The 24,111-nt window shown below is 38.3% G+C and overlaps 1 protein-coding gene across 2 annotated transcripts in view; it reads left to right on the top strand.

Moving 5' to 3' along the window:
- The window catches only part of TNKS (tankyrase), a gene marked incomplete at both ends in the record, with an annotated part of 101,791 nt that overhangs the window by 30,599 nt on the left and 47,081 nt on the right, over positions 1 to 24,111 (top strand). For both annotated transcript variants that reach the window (XM_079534994.1, XM_079534993.1), the window contains 2 exons: positions 22,716 to 22,752; positions 23,631 to 23,706. In XM_079534994.1, coding sequence (XP_079391120.1) covers positions 22,716 to 22,752; positions 23,631 to 23,706 — 113 coding nt within the window. The remainder of the gene's footprint in view (positions 1 to 22,715; positions 22,753 to 23,630; positions 23,707 to 24,111) is intronic.

Raw genomic sequence — 24,111 nt, 5'->3', positions numbered from 1 at the left:
ATGTTCATGTAACACCATTTAAATAAGTGGTCTTCCAGTGGAGTCAAACTCTAACTTGTTCCTTTGGAAAATTAATTCTTTTAAAGTGTTCACAAAGCACCTCAGTACAGTCTTTCAGTGCTCTGTTCTCAACCCTGCTCTTTGCATAGGCTTTTGGATGGTCTGAAAGCTTTCAGAAATCTGATGTACACTAATTTACGTAATCTGTAATACCCAGTAAAACTTAATATGAAACTCAAAATAAACTTTTTTTCCTAAAATCTGTATCAAATGGACAGAATAACAAATAAGATTTCTCTAACTTGTAAATAAAAGCCTCAAATGTATTTTCTGTGCCCTAGGGAAAATGATTGCGGAAATGTGTAAGAAGCATTTCTATTTCTGTAGTGCATCAGAGCACTCGTCTTTGTTTCTTTGCCTTGAGCAATGACCAATCTTATCCTTTGAAGAAGAAAAAAGAGTAAATGTTGATTGTATAATTTTATTTGTTCAGTTTAAGTTACATTTTGTTCATTTTGAGTTTTTTTTTTTTTTTTTTACTGTAGTCAATGCTGTGAATTTCTGCAGCAACTTATGGCAAAAACTTATGGCAGCCATGTACAGTTTTGGCCTTAACTACATTTTTCCCACAATACATGGGTGATTGTACCAAAGTGGCCTTTTCACACTGCATACCATTCTGCATGGGACAGTAAACCAAGGTGGAGTACTACTCTAGTGAGTGGGAGAAGGTAGTGGTGTGATAGAACTTTGGTTTGCTTCTGTTCTGAGTACGATAGCCGTACTGCAATTCCAGCTATTTCAATGCATTTTCTTTTTGTGCTGTCTTTGATTACTTTAATCTAGCATGAAACTTTCCTATTTTTTTTTTTCATTAGCTAGCTGGATTATTCCTACAAACAAAAGCTGCGGTTGCTCTCATTTTTTATGCTGTAACTTCAACAGCAGTATGGTGTTTGTGCTGTTTTCTTCTCAAGTGAGGCTGTGCTAAAATTTTGAAAGAGCTGAACACTCATAACCAAAACCTTGCGAGTCTGTGTGTGTAAAATATTTGAGACTTTTGTTCCAAGCTAGATGGATGAATCTGAAAGAATATTAATGTTGTGTAAGGAAAATATTCTGACTAGGAATTGTGAAAGACATCTGATTTTACCTTTTCATTCACTTATTAGGATATAGACTTTGCTTATAAGACTGCTGACTATTCCCCACTGCCTCATTCAGCAGAAATTGTAAGGAAGGCTTTGCTCTGAGGAGGAATCAAACTTGCACAGTAAAGCAGAAGGTTATCCGACTCCTGCTTCATTTGCTGTAGAAGTAGAAAGCAACAGGGAATGGTGCAAGATGGGAAGAAAAAGGTTGCACGTACGGTTAAAGCAGCTAAATATTTACTTTGGAAGTGTAAGGGAGGGTCCTACATGCTGTTGTGTCAGCATTGCTGACTGGTCCACATGATTTTTGTTTCTTTCTCCTGTCTTCTAATCCCGTTGTCATATAAATTCCTTATGCAGAGTCTGTGATCTCCTCAGCTTCTCTGTCCAGCTTGCCTCCCTTTCTCTTCTCTCCCCTCATCTACCAGTGTCATTTTCATTCTTCTGATCTTGAACTGGCAAAATAACACCTTTAAGAATCTTTAATAAATGTGCAGATACTAAAATAATGCTGCACAGAAGACGGCAGAGCTACAACTGAGATTGGAGAGCCACAACTAAGCAGCCTCCTTCTTGTATGCCATGAGCTTCTTTGCTTTCCCAAGAGCTGTTTGAGTTTGGAAAACAATGCAAATTTAGGAATTATTTGGTTTTAGTGGACTTGCTTCTTTTAAAATGTCTTACTTAGCTAGTGGCTGTGGCTTGAAAGGTCCTATTGGAATAATCTGAGTAAGAGGCATAGGTTTGATATAATACCTGCTATAATGCTATAGTCAGTGGCAGTCCGCTGGTAAGAGGCTTTGTCAAGCTCAGAAACCCCAGTGATAAGATGCTCCTGCTCTGCGTGGTTGGCCAGGCACCGGGCTGTGCTCAGAGATATGTTTGGGCAGGGCACCTGGCTTGATCAGAATCATTTTTTTTCATTTTACTACAGATGGTAGAAACAAATTCAAGGATGAGTTTGAGAAATAGTTAACAAAAAAAGCTCTTAAATTTAAAGGCCTTTGGGCTCCTGAGTTATATTTTTGTTAATACAAAAGATCGAGTGATTATAGGGCGAAGTATCGAAAGGAGAAAGAGCCTTTTACTTCCCTTTTCTTATGAGGCATTAAATGTCTAAAATAATTTCTTTTCAAACTTACTTTAAAATGTTTTCACCTACTCATTGTGACTTTTTTCTTTGAAAACTGTTAGAGAAATTCTAAAGTTAATATAACTAGCTTATATCAGACAGTTTATACTTAAGTCTCTGACAGTCTCCTGTGGGTTTATTTGCAGCAATTTGAACCTTCAGCGCTCCAGGTTTTATTCTGCCCTTTTGCTGATGCTGTTGTTCTCCTTGCAGGGATTGAAATACAGCATATATATCCATCTCTGATACGCCATTTCACTCTAGGATGCTGGGTTGTAAATGGAATGGGATGTGTGCTGGACTCTGCTGTGGCATTTGCTGCTTCTAACAGTTCTTAGATGCCTTTATGTTTGTGCAGTAAATAAAGCAGGTGTCCAGCAGTAAGATTTAGTTTGTTGTGCAGTCCTCATTGATATGCTGAACGCTGGCTATCCTCTGCAGAGAGCAAGTCAGGGATCCTATGGGAAGAGAAGTGGTATGATCATAGCAGAACGCATGTATATGCAAACAAAATGTGCATGGGAATAGAGGGTAATGAGTTTTAATGTAAATGTACCCTAGCCAGTATGATCATTTACTTCAGACTTCAACATTCTTCTTTATTCTTGACTATAATTTGAATGGCTCTTTTATCCCTTTTTTTTTTTTTTCTTCCCCTGGCCAGTCTAATCCAAACAGCGGTTTTCAGAAACCTCCATTTTAGACAGATAGGGCTGGATTTTTCAAGCTGACTATGCTGGCCATTTCTTCTGACTTTGCAGGATCCAGGTGTTCTGTCATGCTTTGAGTCTCTAATCAGAAATATCTAGATGTTAGTTTCTTCTCAAAGAAGTTCTGTATTTTTTTTAAAGCATAGAGCAGTATGTGTGTTTTGTAGATAGCACAGGCATTCTTTGTCTACAAGAGAAAGGTGCTATTCTTCTTGTGTGATTTTAAAACTTAGATTGAGATATGCAATTAGAATTTCAGCCTAAAGGAATCAAACAGAATTACAATGGAAGTTAGATTTTAAATTGCAAGTGTTAAATAATGTAGAGTTTCCTAGCAGCTACCAGAATTACTACAAGCTCAATGTACGATTAGGATTCTGTAGAGTCATATTTCTTGGATGCAGCTTGTTTTGCTTTCACATTCTTCCCAGCTTTTAGACCACCCACCTTGATAGGTCTTTTTGAGATCAATTTCAGGGTGCAGGGAATTTTTATAAATGAAAGAATATATAATGGAAATTGAGTTCATAGGATTTATTTAATGAGGTGATCTGTGAATGAGAGGCACGGTTGCTGTTTACATTTCATGTGACCATGGGTATGTTCTTTGTGCTCTACCGAACGTTCCAGAGATGACTGAGAAGATGTAAGAAGCTTACATTTAACATCATGTAACCTAAAGCATCACTTTGAGTGGCTTGGGCTGCCAGACCAGGGCCAATATGTGTGGGTCCATCTAACACCACTGATAGGAGCACATCTTCCACATTGTGACCCCAACCTGGTGTCCAACCCATCTGTTGAGGAGGAGTGATTGAGGGAAGGCAATCTGACACAAACTAATCAAGTAGACACTTCAGTGGTGACTAATATAATTAAATTTCTCAGCAATGTATTGCACGAGGCTACCTAAAAAAATGTTGCAAATAGTGTGTATTTCTGGAATGTTACGTCATGAAATAAAGTATTTAAAAGATTCAGTAGGAGAAATTCACTTAAGTTATCACAAATACTGTAACAAATGACTACTAAGATTCAGAACTTCCAGGTTTTAGTTTCATAAGCTTATGCTTTTCTGATCTTTTCAAGGGGAAAATGCAGGCATTTAAAGCTTAACGTAACTTGGATGTGCTGGAACGCAAACAAACCAAATTGTATATCCTCCCAGGAGGCTGAGGTAAGGAAGAAGGAAAACTACCCATCTAGTGTTTGCCTCATTTCAGAATTTACTGTTGGAAAGCAAGCAGATCCTCTGATGAATATCTGATGTGCAAACTTGAATTTCATAGAATATGATGAATGGGTAGGACTAGAAAAATTCTAGGAAAAAACTAAAAACTTGTTTAGTAGCCAAGCATTTCAGTTTAATTTATTCTGTTGTTACAGTAATTTGATTTATGGCTGAAGAATATGGGAAACTTAGTTTAAGATGGAACAAACATGTCTGAATATTGGTGTCTGTCTCAAGGCTTTTGCTAGCCTGTGGAGACTGGAGACCTGCTTGTGCTTTCAGTCTTGATTCGGTTTTGTGCCTAGAAGTTGTTTTTCAGTGAAAGATATTTCTCAACATGGTCTGACAGCATCCAGTTTTTCACGAGGCACTGATTTCCATTAATCATTGGATTGCTCTGGTGATAGAAAAACAATTGCTAAAACTTTTCTGTCCTCTCAACCTCCTTTCATACCTCTGTGAAGTTTTCTTTAATGTTGATGTGCTCTTGGGGGCCCTAGCAATACCTAATTTTAAGTGTGTGCATCACAAGAGAGGTGTGGCAATGAAAGTGGGTATCTCCATTCTGAGTATCTTCTTGCTACTGTGGGTGGACAGTAAACATGAAAGAATTTAGGCAATTTTTGCAAATTTTTTTATGTTGGTTTTGAGGCATGAGTTTGACAAGCCTGGTTTTTTATTTGTATGCCAGGGGGACAAATTTATTTCTGAGATTCTGATACACTTTTAGTTAATCATTATGAAAAGTCTTACTTGCATTTGATTTGCAATCTGGCTGGTCTTCCAAATCACCTGTTTTCTCTGTTCATATTCTGTGCCATTCTTGGATAGTTAATTTAAGGTCTTAGTTCTCAACAATCTGTTGAGTAGAGCTGCAGGTCTACAACAACAACAAAAAAAAGTCGCAATTATAATACTTTTTTTGCCTTCTATATGCATACGTTAATGTTTGAAAATAGGCTTGTGTGGGTGAGGTGTTGCTGTGTATCATCTAGTAGTGTAAGCAACTAGAGGCATGCAGCTGAAATTGCAAGAATGCTACTGTTGCACTATGCATTTTTTCAAGAAGGTTCAGGAGGTGGGGTGTTTCTCTTCACCAACAAAAAATGTTTTTCCTCATTTTCTGTTGAGCTTTGGTAGCTTAATGCAGTTTTAATCATATGACAGTACTTTCTGACCTCTGATATTGCAAATGCCCAAGCTGGATAATTGTCTCTGGTTTAAGAGACTAAGGAACTCAAGACTGAACTAAGTGAGAGCCTCAAGACTTTGCAGTAAAGTTTTTAAGAGCTTAGTGATAGCATTCTTCTGTATGACTGAAATTCCTTTATTGATCAGAAAAATTCCAGAGCAGGTTTGATAGTCATTAATTTAAGGACTTTAAAGTTAACTTGATGACTGTTCTTGATTTTTTTTCAGTTTATATTTTTCCCCTTCTGATGATCAGCTATCTGAAGGCTTTTATATAGTGATTCATAAGTATAGCATAGAAATGAAATGAAATTGCTGCTGTTTTCAGTGGTAATCTTGTTTGGATTAGTAAACCAATGTTTATAGCCTTTCTATTTATTAAGATTAAAAATTCAGTAAAGATAAGTAGTAGAGTTATGAATAGTAAGCCATGCAGCAAATATAGCTGTCATTGCACAGCTCCTTTTTCATGATGGTAAGTACTGCAGATGACGATGACTGCATTGTGTTTGTGTTGGGTTTCTGAGTGCTTTCATGAAAACGGTGTTTTTTTTCTTTTGAGATAGGTGTCCATTCACCAGTACTTATTTTGTCAGCTTGCTATCATTTTCATGCAGTGATTATAGCTTTTATTTGAGTCCTGAATTAGGCTTTTCATTACTTAGATAACTTCTGCTGTGAAGAGACCTCCTTATTATTGCCTTTTCATTGTAGCTTTGATTTTTTTGTCTTGTCACCTAAAATTAGCTAACATTTGAATTAATGTGGTCAACAACTCTTGTGAAAATGTCCAACTCCAAGGAGTTTGTAAATATGTATGCTTTATTGAGGTATGATAATTAGACTGCATTTACCTTGGAACTTTTTCAGAACGTTTTACAAACTTAATTAAAGATATTAAAAAGCTCTATAATTGGTACAGTGTATTAGTCTGTAGAATAATTTGACATTTTCTAGGAGTACAGAAAGCTTGGTGTGTTTTGTTACTGTTCAGTGTCCTTGAGTAAGAAAAGAAATTTGTAGAATATTTAAGTTTTTAAGAGATTTCAAGATTGATTACTGAACTGATGCTACAGTGTTCACCATCGTGGGGTAAAGCGTGGACCATTGAGATGAAGGCCTCACTGGGGCTCTTCTGCTCTGTGTACTGCAGGTAACTTCTTTGGGCAGTGGCTGTTGTCTGCATCTTGTGAGCAGAGAAACCCTTTTTTAAAAAGAGTAAAAGTTACTTGTTTAAAGTATTTTTTCTCCTAGTTACTTTAGGAGAAGTGCAGTATGTGGTGGTGAAAAAAAGGAGACAGGTCAAAGCAGTATTTCTCACTTTGTTAATGAGCAGAGAGATCTGCTTTGCATTTTCTACTTTTATTGCCCCTGTGGACCAAGAAATGCAGGTAGGATTTTCCGTTTGAAAATTGAAGTCATACTTCTGAGCAGTATCTATTATGTCTTAAATGCAATCACTTTTCCTAACTTTGGGAAAACTATATCCCTGATGGATATTTATGGAACTGTTGAGCTCAGATATGTAAATACTCAACTTACCCTTGAAGCCTCCTGAATCTCTGAGTCAGCTCTCCTTGATTGCTCTGTCCAATTTACTTCCTTGTTCCAAGATGTCGGTGTTGGTTCTCTCTGCAGAAATGGCGCCTTGCAGTTCTGCAGCTTTCGGTGCAGACGCTAGCACCAGGTCTTTCCTCACAGGCTTTCTCCCACAGCCTTCTGCAGTCACTGATGTGCCGTCTGTCCTTTTGGATGTGTTGTTCTCTGTGGTGGCGTTGACAGCAACCTCTGATATTTCAAGGACATTAAAACCAGCCTTAGAAATCGTCCTACTTTGATTTTTTTTTTTCTTTTACTGTACACAAATCAAGGGAGATGAAGATCAGTATCCTTTTGCCTTTTGTAGAAATGAACGTTATCTTTTTTTCTTAGTTTGACAGTTCTGATTTTATGACTATAGTTTGTTCTTCTAGGTAGTAGACTCTTTCTTTTATTCCCCACATACTGTTCATCCAGTGCCAAACTGATGAGGAAGCTTAATCTATCATACAGTCAAAATTAATTTTACTAAGGCTTAAATCTCTAATTGTTTTACTAACAATTTTGAAAGGTATGATTATATTGAAAATGTGTCAGCTGTGGTTTTTCTTCTATTGTTACTACTTTAATATATGAAAGAGAAGTTCTGCCAAAAAAGATTCATCCTTGCATGTTTCACAGACCTGTTTGTTTCTAATGTGCTTCAGATTATTATTTTTACATTAAGGTTTTCTTTGTGATTCGTACCTAATCTAGTAACATTTAATCACCTTTTATAATTCTTTTCTGCAGTGAAATGGGACTGTTCTTAGGCTTAAAAGAACTATATAGTTAAATGTTTTACTTCATTGGTGGTGTTGAACAGTTGCTAATTTCAGCATAATAGTTAGTCTGTTGTCAGCCTTACACCAAGGAATAGAATTTTGAATTGTTACCCTATTATTAGTGGAAAGTTTACTTGTATCTGGCAAGCTGTAACATCTAAGCAAAACACTTGGTGCTTTGGAAATGTGTTGATAAATCATAGTCAATTATGTTGCAACTCTCGAGAGAACCAGAATTAAATGTAACAGCAAACCATAAAGAATGAATGCGTGTATATTATGCTATTATCTTTCATACCTTCTTAACAGGTATCAGAAACCAATTTTCTATGATGCTATTTCTATTCCTGCCAGACAAAGGGAGCTGTGTTTTTCATCAAAGAAGAACAGTATTTTTCAGTGGAAATTTACAGACCCTGCACTTGAGCCTTTTTGTAGAACCGTGGATGTGTGCATTTTTTTTGTATGGCCAGTTGTTTCAAGCATCCATCTTGCCTTTGTTTAGTGGAGTTTTAATAGATAGCTAACTCTTGAGATACTTAAGCTGAAGAATTGGACTTGCTCCTTTTTAGGTGGAGTACTTGTTCCAGTGCACTCAGCATTCTTTACATGTAAGCCATGGTATGGTGATATTTATTGACAGGGTTTCTTGAACATCTCAAAGATTGACCAAGGCTTGTGAGTCAGGTGTGGGGACTTGCAAGTCTCAGTCGCTTCTTTCAAGAGAGACTGTGCAGTGGGGTTGGCTGCCAGGCTCTCAGCAACCACGCTTGCTGCCTGTCCTCAGTGGGACAGAGGGAGAAAATGAAATTAAAATGCTTGGTGGTAGAAAGACTTAATAGACTCAGTTTGGGGTGGTTAATCCAATCTATTCTCTGCTATTCCCCTGGCCTGCAATTCCTGCCAGATCATCTGCTTCTGGATGGCAACAGCCTGTTTGCCATGGGCCTCTCCATAGTCTGCAAGGAATGTCCTGCACCCAGAGCTACTATACTTGTCTTTTCTTCCCTGACCTTAGTGTCCGCACAGTCATTTCACAGTTTTCCATCCCATATGTTTTTTTTGGAAGCATTTTTTAAATAAAGATATTGGATTTTCTATTTCACATTGTAATTTATCATGGAAAATATTTTGCCGGTGCAGAAGTTTGGCTTGAAAGATTGCCTAAATAATTTATTTGAGCCCTGTAAAGAATTGCTGCTGAACATGAGTAATGGCACTGTTTTCTCAAGTTGTACCTCTCCTTTAAAGGAATGTATACTAATCTAGGAAATTCCAATATTTCCACTATTGGTAACTGATAATGTTTTCCTGAGAGCTTTACATATAGTTAAAGCCAAAACACTGTTATAAGTAGAGTGATCTTTCAGCTCCTTGAAGATTATATAAATTCAAAACATAATAGTAATGTGTTATTGTGCACTGAGAACAGCTATCATTTTCAGTAAGTTGACTGGCATGAGTTTTAGTTCTATTGCATTTTTCTTTACAATGCCAACCAGAGTCAGGTGAGTGTTTTTAAAATACACTTAGATTTCCCTTGCCATAGCAACAATAGTTACAGCTAATATTTGTCAAAACAAATACCTCTAATGTAATGCTTTCTACCTTAAGGAAAGCATCTACTTTTTCTTATAGAACAAGTATAAATAAAACTGAGGACATTAAGCATCACATATAATGGATAAGGAAAATGTTGTGCTGTCAAACTACTTACTAGAGATTTTATTTCCTGGCACCCTTCCTACCCCAATAGATCTCTTTAATGTTTTTCAGAGACTTCAGAGCAAAGTTAGTGATTTAGCTAGTAATTTCTGGATCCTTGCATCAAGTCAATATAATCCTTTAAACTCTTATTGATATGTTTTTAAAATGTTCTTCTACCGCCTCATTCTCTATGGGAGATCACTAGGAAGTGCATAGTCTCCCATCTTTTATTTTGACTTTTCCATGGCTGGCTTGGTCTTTAAGGTTAATAGGGGAAGAATCTTGAAATGTCTCTATAATAAGGCAGTTCATAGTGTGTGTATGCTATGATGCAGAAGGCATGCAGAGAATGGCCTGTGGCATTTTCTGGTGCATTAAGAGAACCACATTGCTGGAAACAGAGATATTTGCAATGTACCAAAAACTGTCCTGAGCTGAGAAGCAAGTTTTCCTCTGAAGTTCAGGTACCATCAAGATTACTAACTGCTGAAAGAGAATTGTTTTTTGGACCCAGGATCTGAATGGTAATGCTACCGTGTGTTTTATCAGTGACTCCTCCCAATCTTCTGTCACCTATTAATTTGCCCTTTGCCATGTTGCTTAGGTCACAAATGAAGATATTAAATCACATCGATTGTAATATTGACTCCTGGGGTTATCCCATAATGACTGGCATGCACTTGGATTTCATGCTGCTGGTCACAGCTCTTTGAGCTGAGCAGTTCATCCAATTTTCAGCCCTACACGCTATCTCCTTATCTAGCCTTCGCTTAATCAGTTTGTGAGGATGTTCTTGGAGAAGGTGTCAGAAGCCTTACTGAAGTCAGAATTCACAATGCCCAGTACTCCCCTGTCAGCCTGGAAGCCATTCATTGTATTGTAAAAGGTTATCAGTTGTGTCAGGCATGATTTGCTGCTCATAATTCCATGCTGACAACTCCTGATCGCCGCCTTGTCCTTCACATGTCTAAAATAACTTCCAGAGTTATTTGCTCTGTACCTTTTGACACAATGGAAGTGGGGCTCACTGATTTATAGTTCATTGAATCTTTTTCCTTTCTTTTTGAAGAGGGAGTTGATTGTTTTATCTGATTCTCAAGATCTCCAGATTGCCATGACCTTTGGAATCTAATTGTTTATCTGGGGATCAGTGCAGTGTTTTCATCTGCAGAGTTTGCTCTGCTGAGAGTTCAAGCACCACTGCAGAGTTTGCATTCAGTGGGGTAGTAAGTACTCTGTTGTGTGCCCTTCCGAAGTGTTGCCCAGTGGTTTCTTGTTGGTGGACACTGTAATTGTACCTTTTGTCTCTTGCGGGATAGTCCCATCTTAATGGCTAGTTACACAGGTTAATGCTGTTCCTAAATGGAGCAGTAAAATGAAATCAATGCTTGGAATAGTGGGAAAGCTTGTACAGTTTTCTTCTGCTAATTGCAAGGTAAGAAACTCTGAAAAACATGAAAAGGCTTAACCCAGGGCATGTATTTCTCATTCTTGAAGATGAGAGGCCTTTCTATAAAGTGATTAAAGTTGCATTAAACATTAGCCTTTCAAAGGGAAGACCCTCATTTCCTTCTGTGTTTCTCACATGCTTATTTCATACAACCTAGAGAACTTAGCCGGTCATTCATGCCTAGGGAGCTGGGGTTGTCGTGAGTTGATGATACTGATAACTGGACCTATTGTTGAGGTCCACTAATGTTTTTTGAGGAAGCTAAAACTAAACTTCTGATTGCTACAACCTCAATGGTTTTAGCTTTAGCTCCCTCTAAAATTCTCTGATTACATTTGCTATAAGGGGATGCACAGCGTCCAGCTCCTGGCCCCACACAGCACCACCCAAAATCCAATCCCTTTGTCTGAGAGTGTTGTCCGTAGCAGCACAATATGATACCATGCATGGAAATGGAGGTAAACTGAGGAAACCATGAAAGTATATACCAACAAGCTTTAAGTATATATAATAACTGCTCAAGTTTTTAAAGCAAGTTAAATTTGAATGCTTTATCTGGTCATGAGTTTGTTAAATATCTATTCAAAATAAGTCGTTCTTTGTAAATAACCTGTAGTGAACTGCTTTGAGCAATAAAACAGTTAACATGGATGATTTGTAATGAATTGTTATATGAGAGATGTTCAGCTGAAATGAAGGAAGCAATTGACTTGAAGTTACTGTTTCTTGTTTTGTGTAGACTCAGCCAGAGTTTTAGATGCATTTACTTTGCGTTTCTCTCCTGACATCAGCTTAGCTGACATCAGCTTGTCCCTTGATAGACTGTGAGACACTCTTGCTGTTTATTGGTTTCATCAGTCATGAAGAAAAATATCAATTGTTGCAAATGACACTTGGTCAATGGCAGGATTTAGTAGCGCTTGTCCAATACCACTCCTTCCTTCAACTCTGGCAAATGCATACTGCTGCTGGGAAAGGACACAATTAAGAATTTGCCTGTAGCTTTGATTTAGTTAAACCGAGGTCAAAGTCTTAGAAGAGCACATAAGGGAATAAGTAGCAAGAAAGTTGCAGGAATACCTGAAAACTGAAAGTTAGGCATAAACATGGTCAGCAGTGCCACAATTGAAGTTGTCCTGGTAGCATATGCTCAGTTCTGTGGTTTTGTCTGTCGTAGCCTGTGGATAGCTCCAAACCTTTGTAGAGGTGGGATGAAGCAGATCTAGAGTAGAAGTCCGTGAGTGTTAAGGTGTAGGATCTGCGCTTTGATGCAAGATACAGCAGGAATAAGAGGCAGAGCAGACAGCATCAGCTCTGTTTTCAAATAACCAAGCATCTTAGGCTGTGTCTTCCCTAGTACTCATTGTTGCTTATTGTTCCTACAGAGGGTTAAGTGCATTAGATAGGCTGATAACTTCATTATTGTTCTACTTCACTGTTATTCAAGGCACATGTTGAGTATGCTAAGAAGGAAGATTGGCTGTGATAATGGCAGCAGGTAGAGCAGTTTTGTGGCTGCAGACATGTGTTGTGCTTGGGCTTCATGCTGCTTTGTGGTTGCTGAAGAGACAAAATGGGCAACGAGCTGAGCTAGAGCATGAGTTAGATTCACAGAGCAGTGTGCAGTGTTGATTCCTGCGTTCAGGAAAAGGTGACGTAGTAATGCAAAGAGAGGTCTAGAGATATTATAGGCAGATGCTACCCTCTTCCTTGAAAGCAATGATTATCTGACATTTATTGAAATAAGTATGTATCTGCAGCGAAGTGTGGCAGCAGGCCAGAATTCATTCTAGCGCAATCTTGAGCCAAAGAGACAAGGATGTTGTTTTGCAGTAGAGAAATGTAATCATCCTTCTTCATAGCTCCAGTTCAACCAAGCCCATTACACATAAGAAATGAAGGTCAGTTGGGATGCTCGCATGCATGCCTAAACTTAAGTGTACTTCAGTACTCTAGCCATACAGTTTCTGCGACTCAGAATAAGTATTTTGTAATCTATTCAGATTCTGAGTAATAGATACAAAGTAAATGGGAAAAGTACAGAGGAAAAGAGCTAAGTTAAACTTGAAGGACTGAAAATAAATGGTGTGAGCAAGGAGAAGTGTGGTGAATAGCCTTTAATTCACTCATTTTAATGTTCTGTTGCTACATCGTTAGCATAAATGTTCATCACATCTGATGTTCAGATCCCTTTTGCACTGCCAGAGCAGAGTAAACTGTTTCTTGTGTATTTGAGCATTAGATCTATAAAAACCAAGGAAACAGAGGATGATTCCTGAAATTGAAGCAGAGGAAGCTGAACTCCAAGGAATCTTTTTTAGTATTAAGTCTGAGACCTGTATAGTTAGCAGTTTACAACATACAATCCATTTAATAAATTAATTGTGCTGTAGCATACAGGTACTGAGGATAAAATTTCTGAGAACTCAGCTCAGAAATCAGTCCTGTGGCGACTATGAACCTAATAATTTCTAACCCAAAGATAATCATAGCCGTTTTATAGCTATTAGTCCCGGTGTCAGCAGTGATATTTGGCTTACAGACATCTCCCTGTCCTCGTCACTCTACCCTGATTTACAAGGAGACTGAAATGGTGCTGTGAAGAAAAGACAAAAAGCTTGGCATCAAAGTAGCAGGATGCGCAAAACACTTTGCTTTGTCATCTAAACTTGAATATTCATCAGAAATCATTAAAGCATATTATGAATATTGCACTTCTCTATTAAATCAAGAGTTCATGGCATAGGGTTCTTTCAGTAAGCTGAGCTGTTGATGATGAAAGTTCAATAAGGAAAAAGAAGGTAGTTCTTCAATATAAGTTTGCAAAGTATGTGAAGACTAATAAAGAAACGTGATGTAGAAGGGTTCCTGACACGCTGTCCTGTTGGGATTAAAATGAATAATGGAGTGGAGACCTATACAGTAGAATTCTCTGCCCTGGTGTTGTCCCTCCCACAGGGCAGACAACATGAATGTCAATCATTCTGGGTGCCTTGTGTCTTCTCCATCATATCACAGTTCTGTGGTTCGGGTTCATAATGAATATTTTTCCCTTTGCAGTTTGTAATTCAGACTAATGGCATCCTTGGCATTGCTGTGGCTAATGTAGTAACAGCTCCCTGCATGAATTGAAGATATTAGGAATAAATCATTCAAGCCACAGGGAGAGTTGCCTGCCTCCTTTGAGCCTTGTGGTTTACCTTTTTTTAGGATAACTTGTTTTATCTTCCCTTCAGGCTCTTTAATGTTCCTAACCTGTAGTAATTGCCAGCTGAACTAATATTTCCCCAGGTATCCACGTGGATAGAGTATCATAAATTGCAGCTAGTAGTCTCTATCAATGAAATGTCTGTTGTACACAGATGAAGCATCTTTCAAAAGCAGAGCTAAGACTGTGAGGTTCCAATCTTGGGTGAGTGAGTGAGCCAAGGGAAGCTGGAAAAGGAGAAATTCATCCTCCAGAGGGGACGGCATTGTCCTCTGGTGTCCAGGAAAGGCAGGCATGGAATTTTACTCTGTACAGGAGTAAAAGCAATGCGTTGAAGCTTTTTGGATGCTGAGAGGGACTCCTAATGAAATGTGTAAGGACTATCTGAAAATGTTTACAAATAATGAATGCTCAAAAGAATCTCCAGGAGACTTATTCATAGAGACTGTTCCTTTTTGCCAGATATCTGTTCTTTGAATAGAAGTTACATAAACTCAGTACTGCACTGCAATGAGGTAAGAGGACTAAAGCTACAGCATTTTCAAGCGTACATTTTGAAATGTCATTCCAACATATTATGAAATAGTCACCTATTCTTCAGGATGTAGGTTTTTGAATGACACAATTGCTTTCAGTAGTTCTATATTTTCATTTCTTTGGTTAAGTGAGCATTTACTCCTTTCAAGGCATTCCTTTCTGTTTTGAAATTAAACCTCTTGTATTTTCTGCTATTTCACTGCCACTTACAGCACATAAACTCATTTATTTATTAGCCATAGAGCATAATCGTCCACCTCCTTCTGGGCTCTGCAAATTTGTTTTTGCAATTCATTTTTGCTTTCCTTTTAAGAATGATGTTCTTACTGTTTGTTTGAACTTTATTTTGTGCAATGCTATGAATATTTTGGCAGAGATTTAGAATTCAGTTAATTCTTTCAATTTGGGCAGGGAAGCAGCTCTGCAGTTTCACAAGCAGCAGACTTGGTGTCATGGCATTACCAGTACCTTTTGTCTGATTGCAATATTAGCCAAAATAATTACCTCTTTTTGTGGCTGTGTTTTATGTATGCCAAGCCAGATGACATCAGCGGGTGATGAGGCTGCCTGCTGTCCTGGGAGTAAGCACAGTATGGTAGGTACAGGGCTTGTCAATATAGCTGTTGTAAAGAGAGCAGAAAAACAAACTGTGATGCTTATCAGTACTTCTGAATGCCTCTTGAATCCTCATACCTGCCACTGTCAGCCATAAAACAGCTGCTTCCCATGACAAATGACCGATTTTCTGCCATTTCCATGTAAAATCTGCTTTTGAGTATGGTACTTTAATGTGGAACAAATAACAAAAACCAAAGATGGAGTGGTATTAAATCCAGGAAAATAGGGCTATTCGCTGCTGGTATTTCTTTATTTTTATTATTTTTATTTTTGAGTGGATTTATGCAGGGAGCTGAACTTGATCAAATGTGCACTTTGCTTTAGGAGCTCTGTTCAGGCCAGCAGTGAATAAGCCTTGGGACCACCCCACTGAATAGCTGATTTTACCTGAATCTATTACTTTGTAATAAATTCAAGCCTGTACTCATATTTGTATAAAAGCCATATTTTGATGGTCATATTCTTCCTGCTACTCTATTATAGTAATAACAATTATTACTCTGATAGACTCTGCTTGGAGGATTAAGGGTCATCACTGCTGTAGTTAAATACTATTTTCTTCAGCAATTAATGCCATAGCCAAAGTTGTATGCAGATTGCTGAGTGTTCTTCTCCTCTCAGAATTCCTTTTGCTGATCTTAGGATCTGTAGTACTTCGTCCCAGTTTGATTCACTTGTTACACAAAGCGGCCAGGAGCAGATCAGGAGTGTGATGGTAATTAGAAATTAACGGAGAGATAAACAGGATTCCTAAGCTCATGGTGGGGAAGGTACAGTATTACTACTTCCTGATGGCATATGCTCTGCAGAAGGAATAGTAATGCTGAGTTAGCTCATGCTGAAAAAATACACACCTGGGGCATGGGAGAGACGGCCTGTATTAACTCTTGCATGGTTGTCTTTCATTTTAGGTCAGAAAGACGTTTAAAATATCACTTCTTTGGAAGCTGAATGAAATGTATCCCAGAGTGACTTGAAAATAAAGCCACTGTCCAAACCGGCTGCATTAGGAGCTAGTGGTAATCTATTAGGTAATAGGATAGTCATAATGTATTTCCTTGGGAATATTATTTAATATCATTAATGGTTCTGATGGATGAGGAATGTAGCAGTACTTCTTTTGCCAATTAAATTTTCAATTTTTTGAGGTAAGTAGAGTCTTTAAATCTTTTGAGAATTACTGGAAATAACTGAGAGTGGAAAGCAGCATTTATTCCTCCTTCTTGCAAAACATAATTAAACTAACTCGCGCTGCAGGTTTGCTCAGAAACCTGCAGAGGTATTGTGCAGAAGGTACAAGCAGCCTTTCCAGCCTGCAGTGAAGAGAAGACATCTGCTTTGGTGCTTGATGCATGAGTCTTCTTGTGACTACAAAGTCCATAGTTTTCCAGTGCAATATAAATACAGTGTGCATGGATTATCAGCAGCGTCAAGCTGCACGTAACCAGTGGCTGGCTCATCTTCTGTAAGGTGTCTGTGGAACAGGCAGCCTTGGATTGATTGCATGAGATGAAACTTCTCATGCATAAATGAACAGTTGAAGAACAAATGCTCTCCTTTAGAACTGAAACATAATGACAGCAGTCTGGTGAACTAAAGCTCTTGTCTTTAATTAATGAGTTAGTATCTCCTTTTCCCTACTCGCCTTCTTTTCCCGTGGAGCTATTGTTTCTGCACTTTGTAGTGAGCTATATTGCCATTTATGGTAATGAGTTGTTTGCTTTTTTTAAAGAAATCGTATGTGTAATCATATTACCTACAAGATATTTTAAACAATGAGATTGATATGAAGTACTGAAAATGTTGCAAAATTTCATTTGTATATAGTATTTCATTCTTTCACTGTTGGTTTAAAAAAGCACACAAAATGAATGCCGTCCTTCAAACTAGACTTCCTGCATATTTGTATACTAATTATTACTCTAATATTTCCATCTTGTGATATGTTATTCCAAAATGAGTAGCAAATAGCACCTGGCTATAAATAAGGAATATGTTTTCTCCATTTGGTATTTGAATGGATGTTCTTTTAGTGAGGGCTAAGAGGTTTTTAAAATTTGTCCTAGCTTTGGGTGGGACATACTTAATTTTCTTCCTAGTAGCTGATAGGTTAAGATATTTACGTGGCTTAGCACATGGTGGCTGGTGTTGAGTTTTTGCATGTGTGCTTTTTGGGAGTAGAGGTGAGTTATGATCTTGCAGCATGATGTGCTATGTCCTTTCTCTGCAGTGTGCCTTTACCATTCAGGAATATTCTTCTGTTTAGTTCCTTTTATTTCCTTAGCTTCATCTTTGTATTCTGTGATTTAAGAGCAAGAAAATTTGAAACTCTTTGATAGAGGAACATTTTCATCTTCCTGCTGTTGAGGTGTGAAGAGATAACATTTCTAACAAATAGGACAGCACTTCTGGAAAGAGTTTCTGTGGGAAACAGATGTCTGTTATGTGCTAGACATAAACTTAATGGTACTGCTATGATTTCAGATGTACCTAAGACCTTTTTGATATGCTATCTAACTCTTCTTGGAGACCAAACCCCACAAAGAATAAACATGCTGTTTATTCTTAGATAGGACTGCATCTAACAACTGCAATTCCTCTTGTATGTTTAGGTGATATTCATGCTTTGGTTTAATTGCCAAGAACCTTTTTCATTGCTTAAGACAGAAGTAGAGGTTTTACCAACCTGCACTGTACAGAGCTGCAGAGTTCTTGAAATGCTGCTTCCAGCCTGTCCTTAGAAGGCATTGTGTTTCTATAAGTCTGTGTCAGGAATGCTTTGGTGTCCAGCTTCATTCACCTGTCTGAAAGCTATTCCCTGTAAGATGTTGCCAGCCAAGTGATTTGGTAGAGTTGTGGCCAAGGCCAAATGATATTTTTTGTTCTAATTCCCACTTCCCTTTGAGGTGTGTTGCTAAACGCGTTCACTGTCAAGTGAGGGTTGTCAGTTTTTAAAGTTTTTCTTACAAGTTGCTAACTTGTAATCATGTCCACAATTCCTCACTGGTCTCCAGCACAGGCAAAGTTAAGGCGCCACCTTTCCTCCTTGGAAATATCCTCCTTGTGTCTTTGGTGTGTTTCCTCTCTGACAAGCTTAAAGTTAAGATCGTTGCTGTTTTGTCTTTTAGCCTGTCACCTTATAAAATCAAATGACTTGCCTGTGAGGAGTAGCTGAGTACAGATACGTAAGAGATGTAAAGATACTAACCCTTGACAAGTGAGATGTAAGGGAATATAATACTAAAATCCAAAATTATCTTGTTCGTCTTTCTTATGTGTTTCTTATACTACTTAATTGTAAGTACCTTTTCCCAAGGGATTATCTTTCAACATAGCTCTTTTTTTTCCCCCCTACTCTCTTAGGTGGTTACTCCCGCAACCTTGTGCTTTTGGGGTGGCAAAAATGCCTTGCTCTGATTTAACTTCACATTTTAGTCTCAATTGTTACTGTACATATAAGAAAAGTTAACTGTAGAGGGCAGTATTGATGAGTATTTTAATGGAGTGATCAGATCCTTCGAAAAGCAGTGACATTGAAAATAACATTGTAATTTCCTAGAAAAATCATGTTGAAGAAACCAAACAAAACAGAAAACTAGTGGTCTATCACAAGCACTGAAAGCTTCTTATACCAATTATGACTTGACTATTTGTTTAAATACTTAGAATGAAAAGCATAGCTTGTGTGGATGTGCATTTACTCTTCAGTTCTGGATCTGAGAAGCCCTGGAGAATCAGACGAAATGTATGCTTTAGTTCATTTCCCTGATATTTATTTCTTTACTAAACTCTGTTTGCATTCCAGTCTCTGTGTTCTTTGTAGCAACCCAAGTAGGGAATCTCCCATTTCTGCTCTGTACCATGTTTCTATGTTAGCTGAAATGTTGTGGGAGAGGGAGAAAAAGAGAGAGCCTCAACTTATTTCTTAGTGTAATTGCCTTGTAAAAAGCACTGTCTGTGCCATTCAGACAGCTTTTTCAGCTTGCAGTAGTTAGATGAAATTTCAGCACTTTGGAGAGAGAGTGAAATAGGATTACTTGTTTCAAAATTATGCTTCAGGACTGATTCATTCTGTTTTTCCTGAAACTAGAAAATTTCTGTCTCCAAGGCATGCATATATGACTGATATTTCAGTCTCATATGGTAAATTTAAAGGGTTCTAGTGAATTAAAACTGGAAATAGATTATTACTTGTAACTAACAGTGGAGTTGGTTTCTGCTGCACTGAAATTTTCTGTGGGACCCAGCTGTAGGAATACCATATGATTATGTATCACCAATTGGCATAAAAATAGAATAATGGTATCTTTAAGATTAAAGAAGCAAGAGGAGCAGTCTGGCAGAGAAAAGCTCATGCAGTCTAGCTGCAAAAGACTAGAGGTGCTCCTTTACTTGCAGTTGCTATCATGAAGCCAGAAAGCACAAACAAAAGGAATACCTTGGGAGCTCATAAAGCTTTCTGTTGGTGCATGCTTGTCTTCCATTCTGCTGTATCCAGTGCTCTTATCTGTGTATACATCCCCAGCCCAGGGTTGTCAGAGAGCAAGCAGTTGAAAATTGCTTGCCTCATTGTATTTGTTGGATCATGGTTTTGGCCATCTTTTTAGTGACAAGGGCAAACCAATGTTAACTTTCACATCTTTGGCAGAGAGACTTTGTGCCGTACAAAATATTGCTGCTAAAAGTCCTCTGTATTGATATTGTGATTGCAAGGATGTTTTTCTCTCAAAGCTAGCAATTACTAAGAGATTTGAAAAAGTAGCTCAGGCTGCTACCTACGCTTTGTTCTGAAGATGCCCTTCTGCAAATCTATAAATCCTGACCTGCCCAACAGAGCTCTTTAAGAGATGTTATTAGTTTGGTTCAAGTCAAGCGTTTCTTGAACAGAAGCATTGCTTGAGGTTGGTAGGTAGCATTCTTGTACTTCAGCTCAGAATTTGAAATTTGTCTTTGCCATGAGCACACATGGTTTATTTCTAAATGCTTTGCAAATAAATATTGCATTTGTTAGCTTCTCTCAGATGCCACCATCATCTCCTTCTGCACCTACTGTCTGTGAAAGTTGCCAAAGGGCTCCTACATCCAGTTACGTACCAGGAGCTCCAGAAGAACAGAGAACCCTGTGTGATACATTTGGCTTTTTTTTTTTTATTAAATGTGCCAGTGTGGTATCTGTGCAGTGTTACATATTACTTTGCAGAATGGGACAGCTCTTGGAGAGTAACAGCCAATTAAAATATATTGTTTTTTTAACGCATATCACAATGTGGGAGAGCTGTGACAAATTTCAACAATAGTTTCCATGAACTTCAACAACTACCTGTGATACTTTATTTTTGAAGTACTTCTTAGTAAAAGTGATTTATTTACTTGAGTGTACAGTGGGACATTTTGAAATCCAGAGCCATGGCCAGGAGGTGGAATGACTGTTTACATGAATTAATAGTGACAGAACAAGGGGGAATGGTTTTAAACTAAGACAGGGGAGGTTTAGGTTAGATATTAGGAAGAAGTCTTTTACTCAGAAGGTGGTGATGCAATGGAACAGGTTGCCCAAGGAGGCTGTGGATGCTCCAGCCTTGGAGGCATTCAAGGCCAGGCTCTGGGCAGCCTGGTTTGGTGGTTGGCAACTGTGCGCATAGCAGGGGGGTTGAAACAAGATGATCATTGTGGTCCTTTTCAACCCAGGCCATTCTATGATTCTGTGATTCCTTTTGGACAGTAATGCTTTCGATAATAATGGTATTTGCAGAACAGGCTTTTGTGTAACAACTTACTGAGCGGTAAGGAAGGAAGAACGGTATTACACATGTCTAATGTAGTAGTATTCCAAAGGCTGGTTAGGGCTGCTAAATGCGCTGCCAAAACCACTGTAAACAGGTCTTTTAATCCTATTAGGTCTCTGAAGTGTTGATACAATACAGACCAATAACTCCTGCAGGAAATCCAGCTGCTTCAGATTGTTGCACAAGTAATACTGTCTTTTCTTTTTTTTTTTCTATTCGCATGCTGGCCAGAGCTTTTCATTCACCACTGATTTGAAACACTTCACTGTGCCCAGTATTGCATCTTCATAAAAATAAAAAGGAGAAATAGGGCTGATGTCTGGGTTGGGCTGCAGGATCCCCAGAGGGTGCTGGGGAACGGCAGTGAGCAGCTGGCCTCACACGCATCTTGGTGGCGTTTCACCTCTTTGTGTGCCTGTTTTCAATATGAAATGCATAAAAAAATCTTCCGAAAGCTAACATATGATTTTCATGGTATGTTGACAGACGAGCAAAGCTGTCATAGGGGCTTTTACTGTGAGGAGTCCTGCTCCTGGGATACTTCGCAATGTAGCTGGACTCTGGCGTGGGGTTTCCCTTGGCCTGGCTGCCTCCCTTCTCTGCAATGTGTGTTTCAATGGGGTCACGTTGCAAATATACGTATCAGACAGCACAAAGGTTTTCTGTCTTTTTGCAGGATGGCCTCACCTTCCTGCTTTCCTTACGACATTGTGATCCAAAGCTTTAATTCTCTGACGGGTGTTATATGGTATATTTTTTTTTGAGCCCTCTGTCTCTTGGCTCTAACGATACCCTTTGCTCTGTGACTTCATGAAGCTGCTTTTTCTAAATTCTGAACTTCAGTTCTTTTTAACTTTTATTACGCATCATGTTTCAGTAGAATATCCTCTCACTTCCACAGGTACTGTGCTGTCCTTAAAGTATTTGTATAATTTTTACTGCGTGTTACAACAACATTCCCGACTGTCTGTTTTAATTCAGAATTTCAGATGTGAATGCTGTTTTAACGTTACTAATGGTTGCCTCTAATATCGTTATCTCAAAGTCATGTAACAAAATCTCCTACAGAGTTTCATCTGTGCCTTCTATTTTAAATGCATATTTTCTTGGAAATTGGCAGATGATGGGCTGCTTGGGATTTTCTAATCGTTGCTCTTCTCAAGAGCTAGGTGAAGTTGAATATTCCCATTGAGATAGACCGAGGGCTTTGGAACACAGCAATTTGTACCTTTTAGAAAGCCGCACTGCCTTGCTTTTGTCTCAGAATTTATTATGCTTCCCAAGTATAATGTGACACAGTGAATAGGGCAGGGGGTGGGGACATCGTCTTCAGCTGATACACCGCTATCAGCGGGACTGTGTTTCTGGCCGTGAGATTTCACAGTCATTGGTCGTCCAAAGAAAGCCTTTCCATCTGAGGATTGGACAAGACGATGCGTCAGTTTGCTGCCCGTCTCCAAGGTACTGCTGATGCTGCCTCCACAAGCTGGCTAACGTCACAGCTCCATCACCCAGCGGGGTGTGGGCTTTTTTCTCCTCTCCTCTGTTTTAATTCTGTATTTGCTTCCTCCTGCATTTCTTAATCTGTCTTCTGCCAAATGCTAACAGCATGATATTTTGCAATCATTTAGGTGAATACAAGAAGGACGAACTCCTGGAAGCTGCTAGGTGAGTGCTGTTTAGAATATAAAGCATATTTTGGGGGTGGAAGGAGGAGAGGAAAAGAGATTTTCAGAACAGTGATGTTTTATCATCGCTTTTCCATGAAATGATGCAAACAAACCACTTAATTAGCATAAATCTCTTTGGACTTTCCAGTATGGTACAAACAGGAAAGCCTGTTTATGTAATTGAAATCCCCCATCGTGGTGATTATAAGGTTAATATTGAGATTTTTGCTTTAAGCTGCTAAAATCCTCTTTATCATTTTGTAACTGTTCTTTTCAGGGACAAATTAAATATTATAAATAATCCTTTAGGGTTTTTTTTTGTTGTTGTTTTTTGTTGTGTTTTTTTTTTTACTACTATCTTGGGATTTATTTTGAAAATAGGCTTTACCAGAGAGAACATATGGAAGCCTATAGAAAAGGTGTAAAGTTCAGTCTTATATTCCAAGGATGCTTTCATCCTTCCTTTTCATAGCACAAGACCATATTTATAGTCTGTTTATCCTTCTGAAAAATGTCAGGATATTGGTATGTAATTATTCCAAATGTTGTGGTCCGTATGCGAGATAAAGGTATTTAATTCAGGACAAGCAGTTCAGCAAATGGCTTTCAGAGGATCTGTAAAATTAGATAAAAGAAAATATAGGATGAGGTTAAGGAAATAAATGAAGTGTGTTTTTGCATCATCTATTATAATGTTATTTCCTGTAATTACCCTTGGTTTTGAAATGTTCAAAAAATCCTTTGGCCATTTGACATTCTCCCTGGCAGAGTACAGATTTCAATGTATGATACTTTGATGTCCAGCTCCTTAACAAATCTTTTGCAGAGAGCTGTGTTTTTTTCCCCTTTTCCTAATTCCCTCCTCTCGGCTTACAGGAGTGGTAATGAAGAAAAACTGATGGCTTTATTGACTCCTTTAAATGTGAACTGCCATGCAAGCGATGGGCGCAAGGTAAGTTAAATACCTGTTTTATACTTCCATTTTTTGAGAAAGTCCAATTTAACCATAGTGAGAAGCTTAGATGTATAAATCCAGACCATGTATTTGGGTGAAACCTAAATGATGCATTTTTTTAACCATCAAATTAAATGCTGTTGCACCTGACACTGGCAGTTGTGACAGACCAGCAGTCAGTAGATGTGGGTTTTGTCTTTTTTCTTTTAAATGCCAGACCCTGGCATATGTGTAAAGTGAGACCCTAGGACAAAACCAAAATCTACTGTTGCGCTTGAATAACTGAGGGAGGGAAGCTGTTATTGTGTGTGAACATTGTCTGAGTGAGGCGATTTGTATTCAGCTTAGCCTCTAATGTGCTGCCACATAGACTGGCAGTGTATTGATGTGATTAACACCTTC

This window comes from Tetrao urogallus (genome assembly GCF_951394365.1).
Source record: "Tetrao urogallus genome assembly, chromosome: 4".
NCBI classification, from domain to species: domain Eukaryota; kingdom Metazoa; phylum Chordata; class Aves; order Galliformes; family Phasianidae; genus Tetrao; species Tetrao urogallus.
The sequence above is the reverse complement of the archived record's forward strand: the minus strand, read 5'-3'. Positions and strand labels throughout refer to the sequence as shown.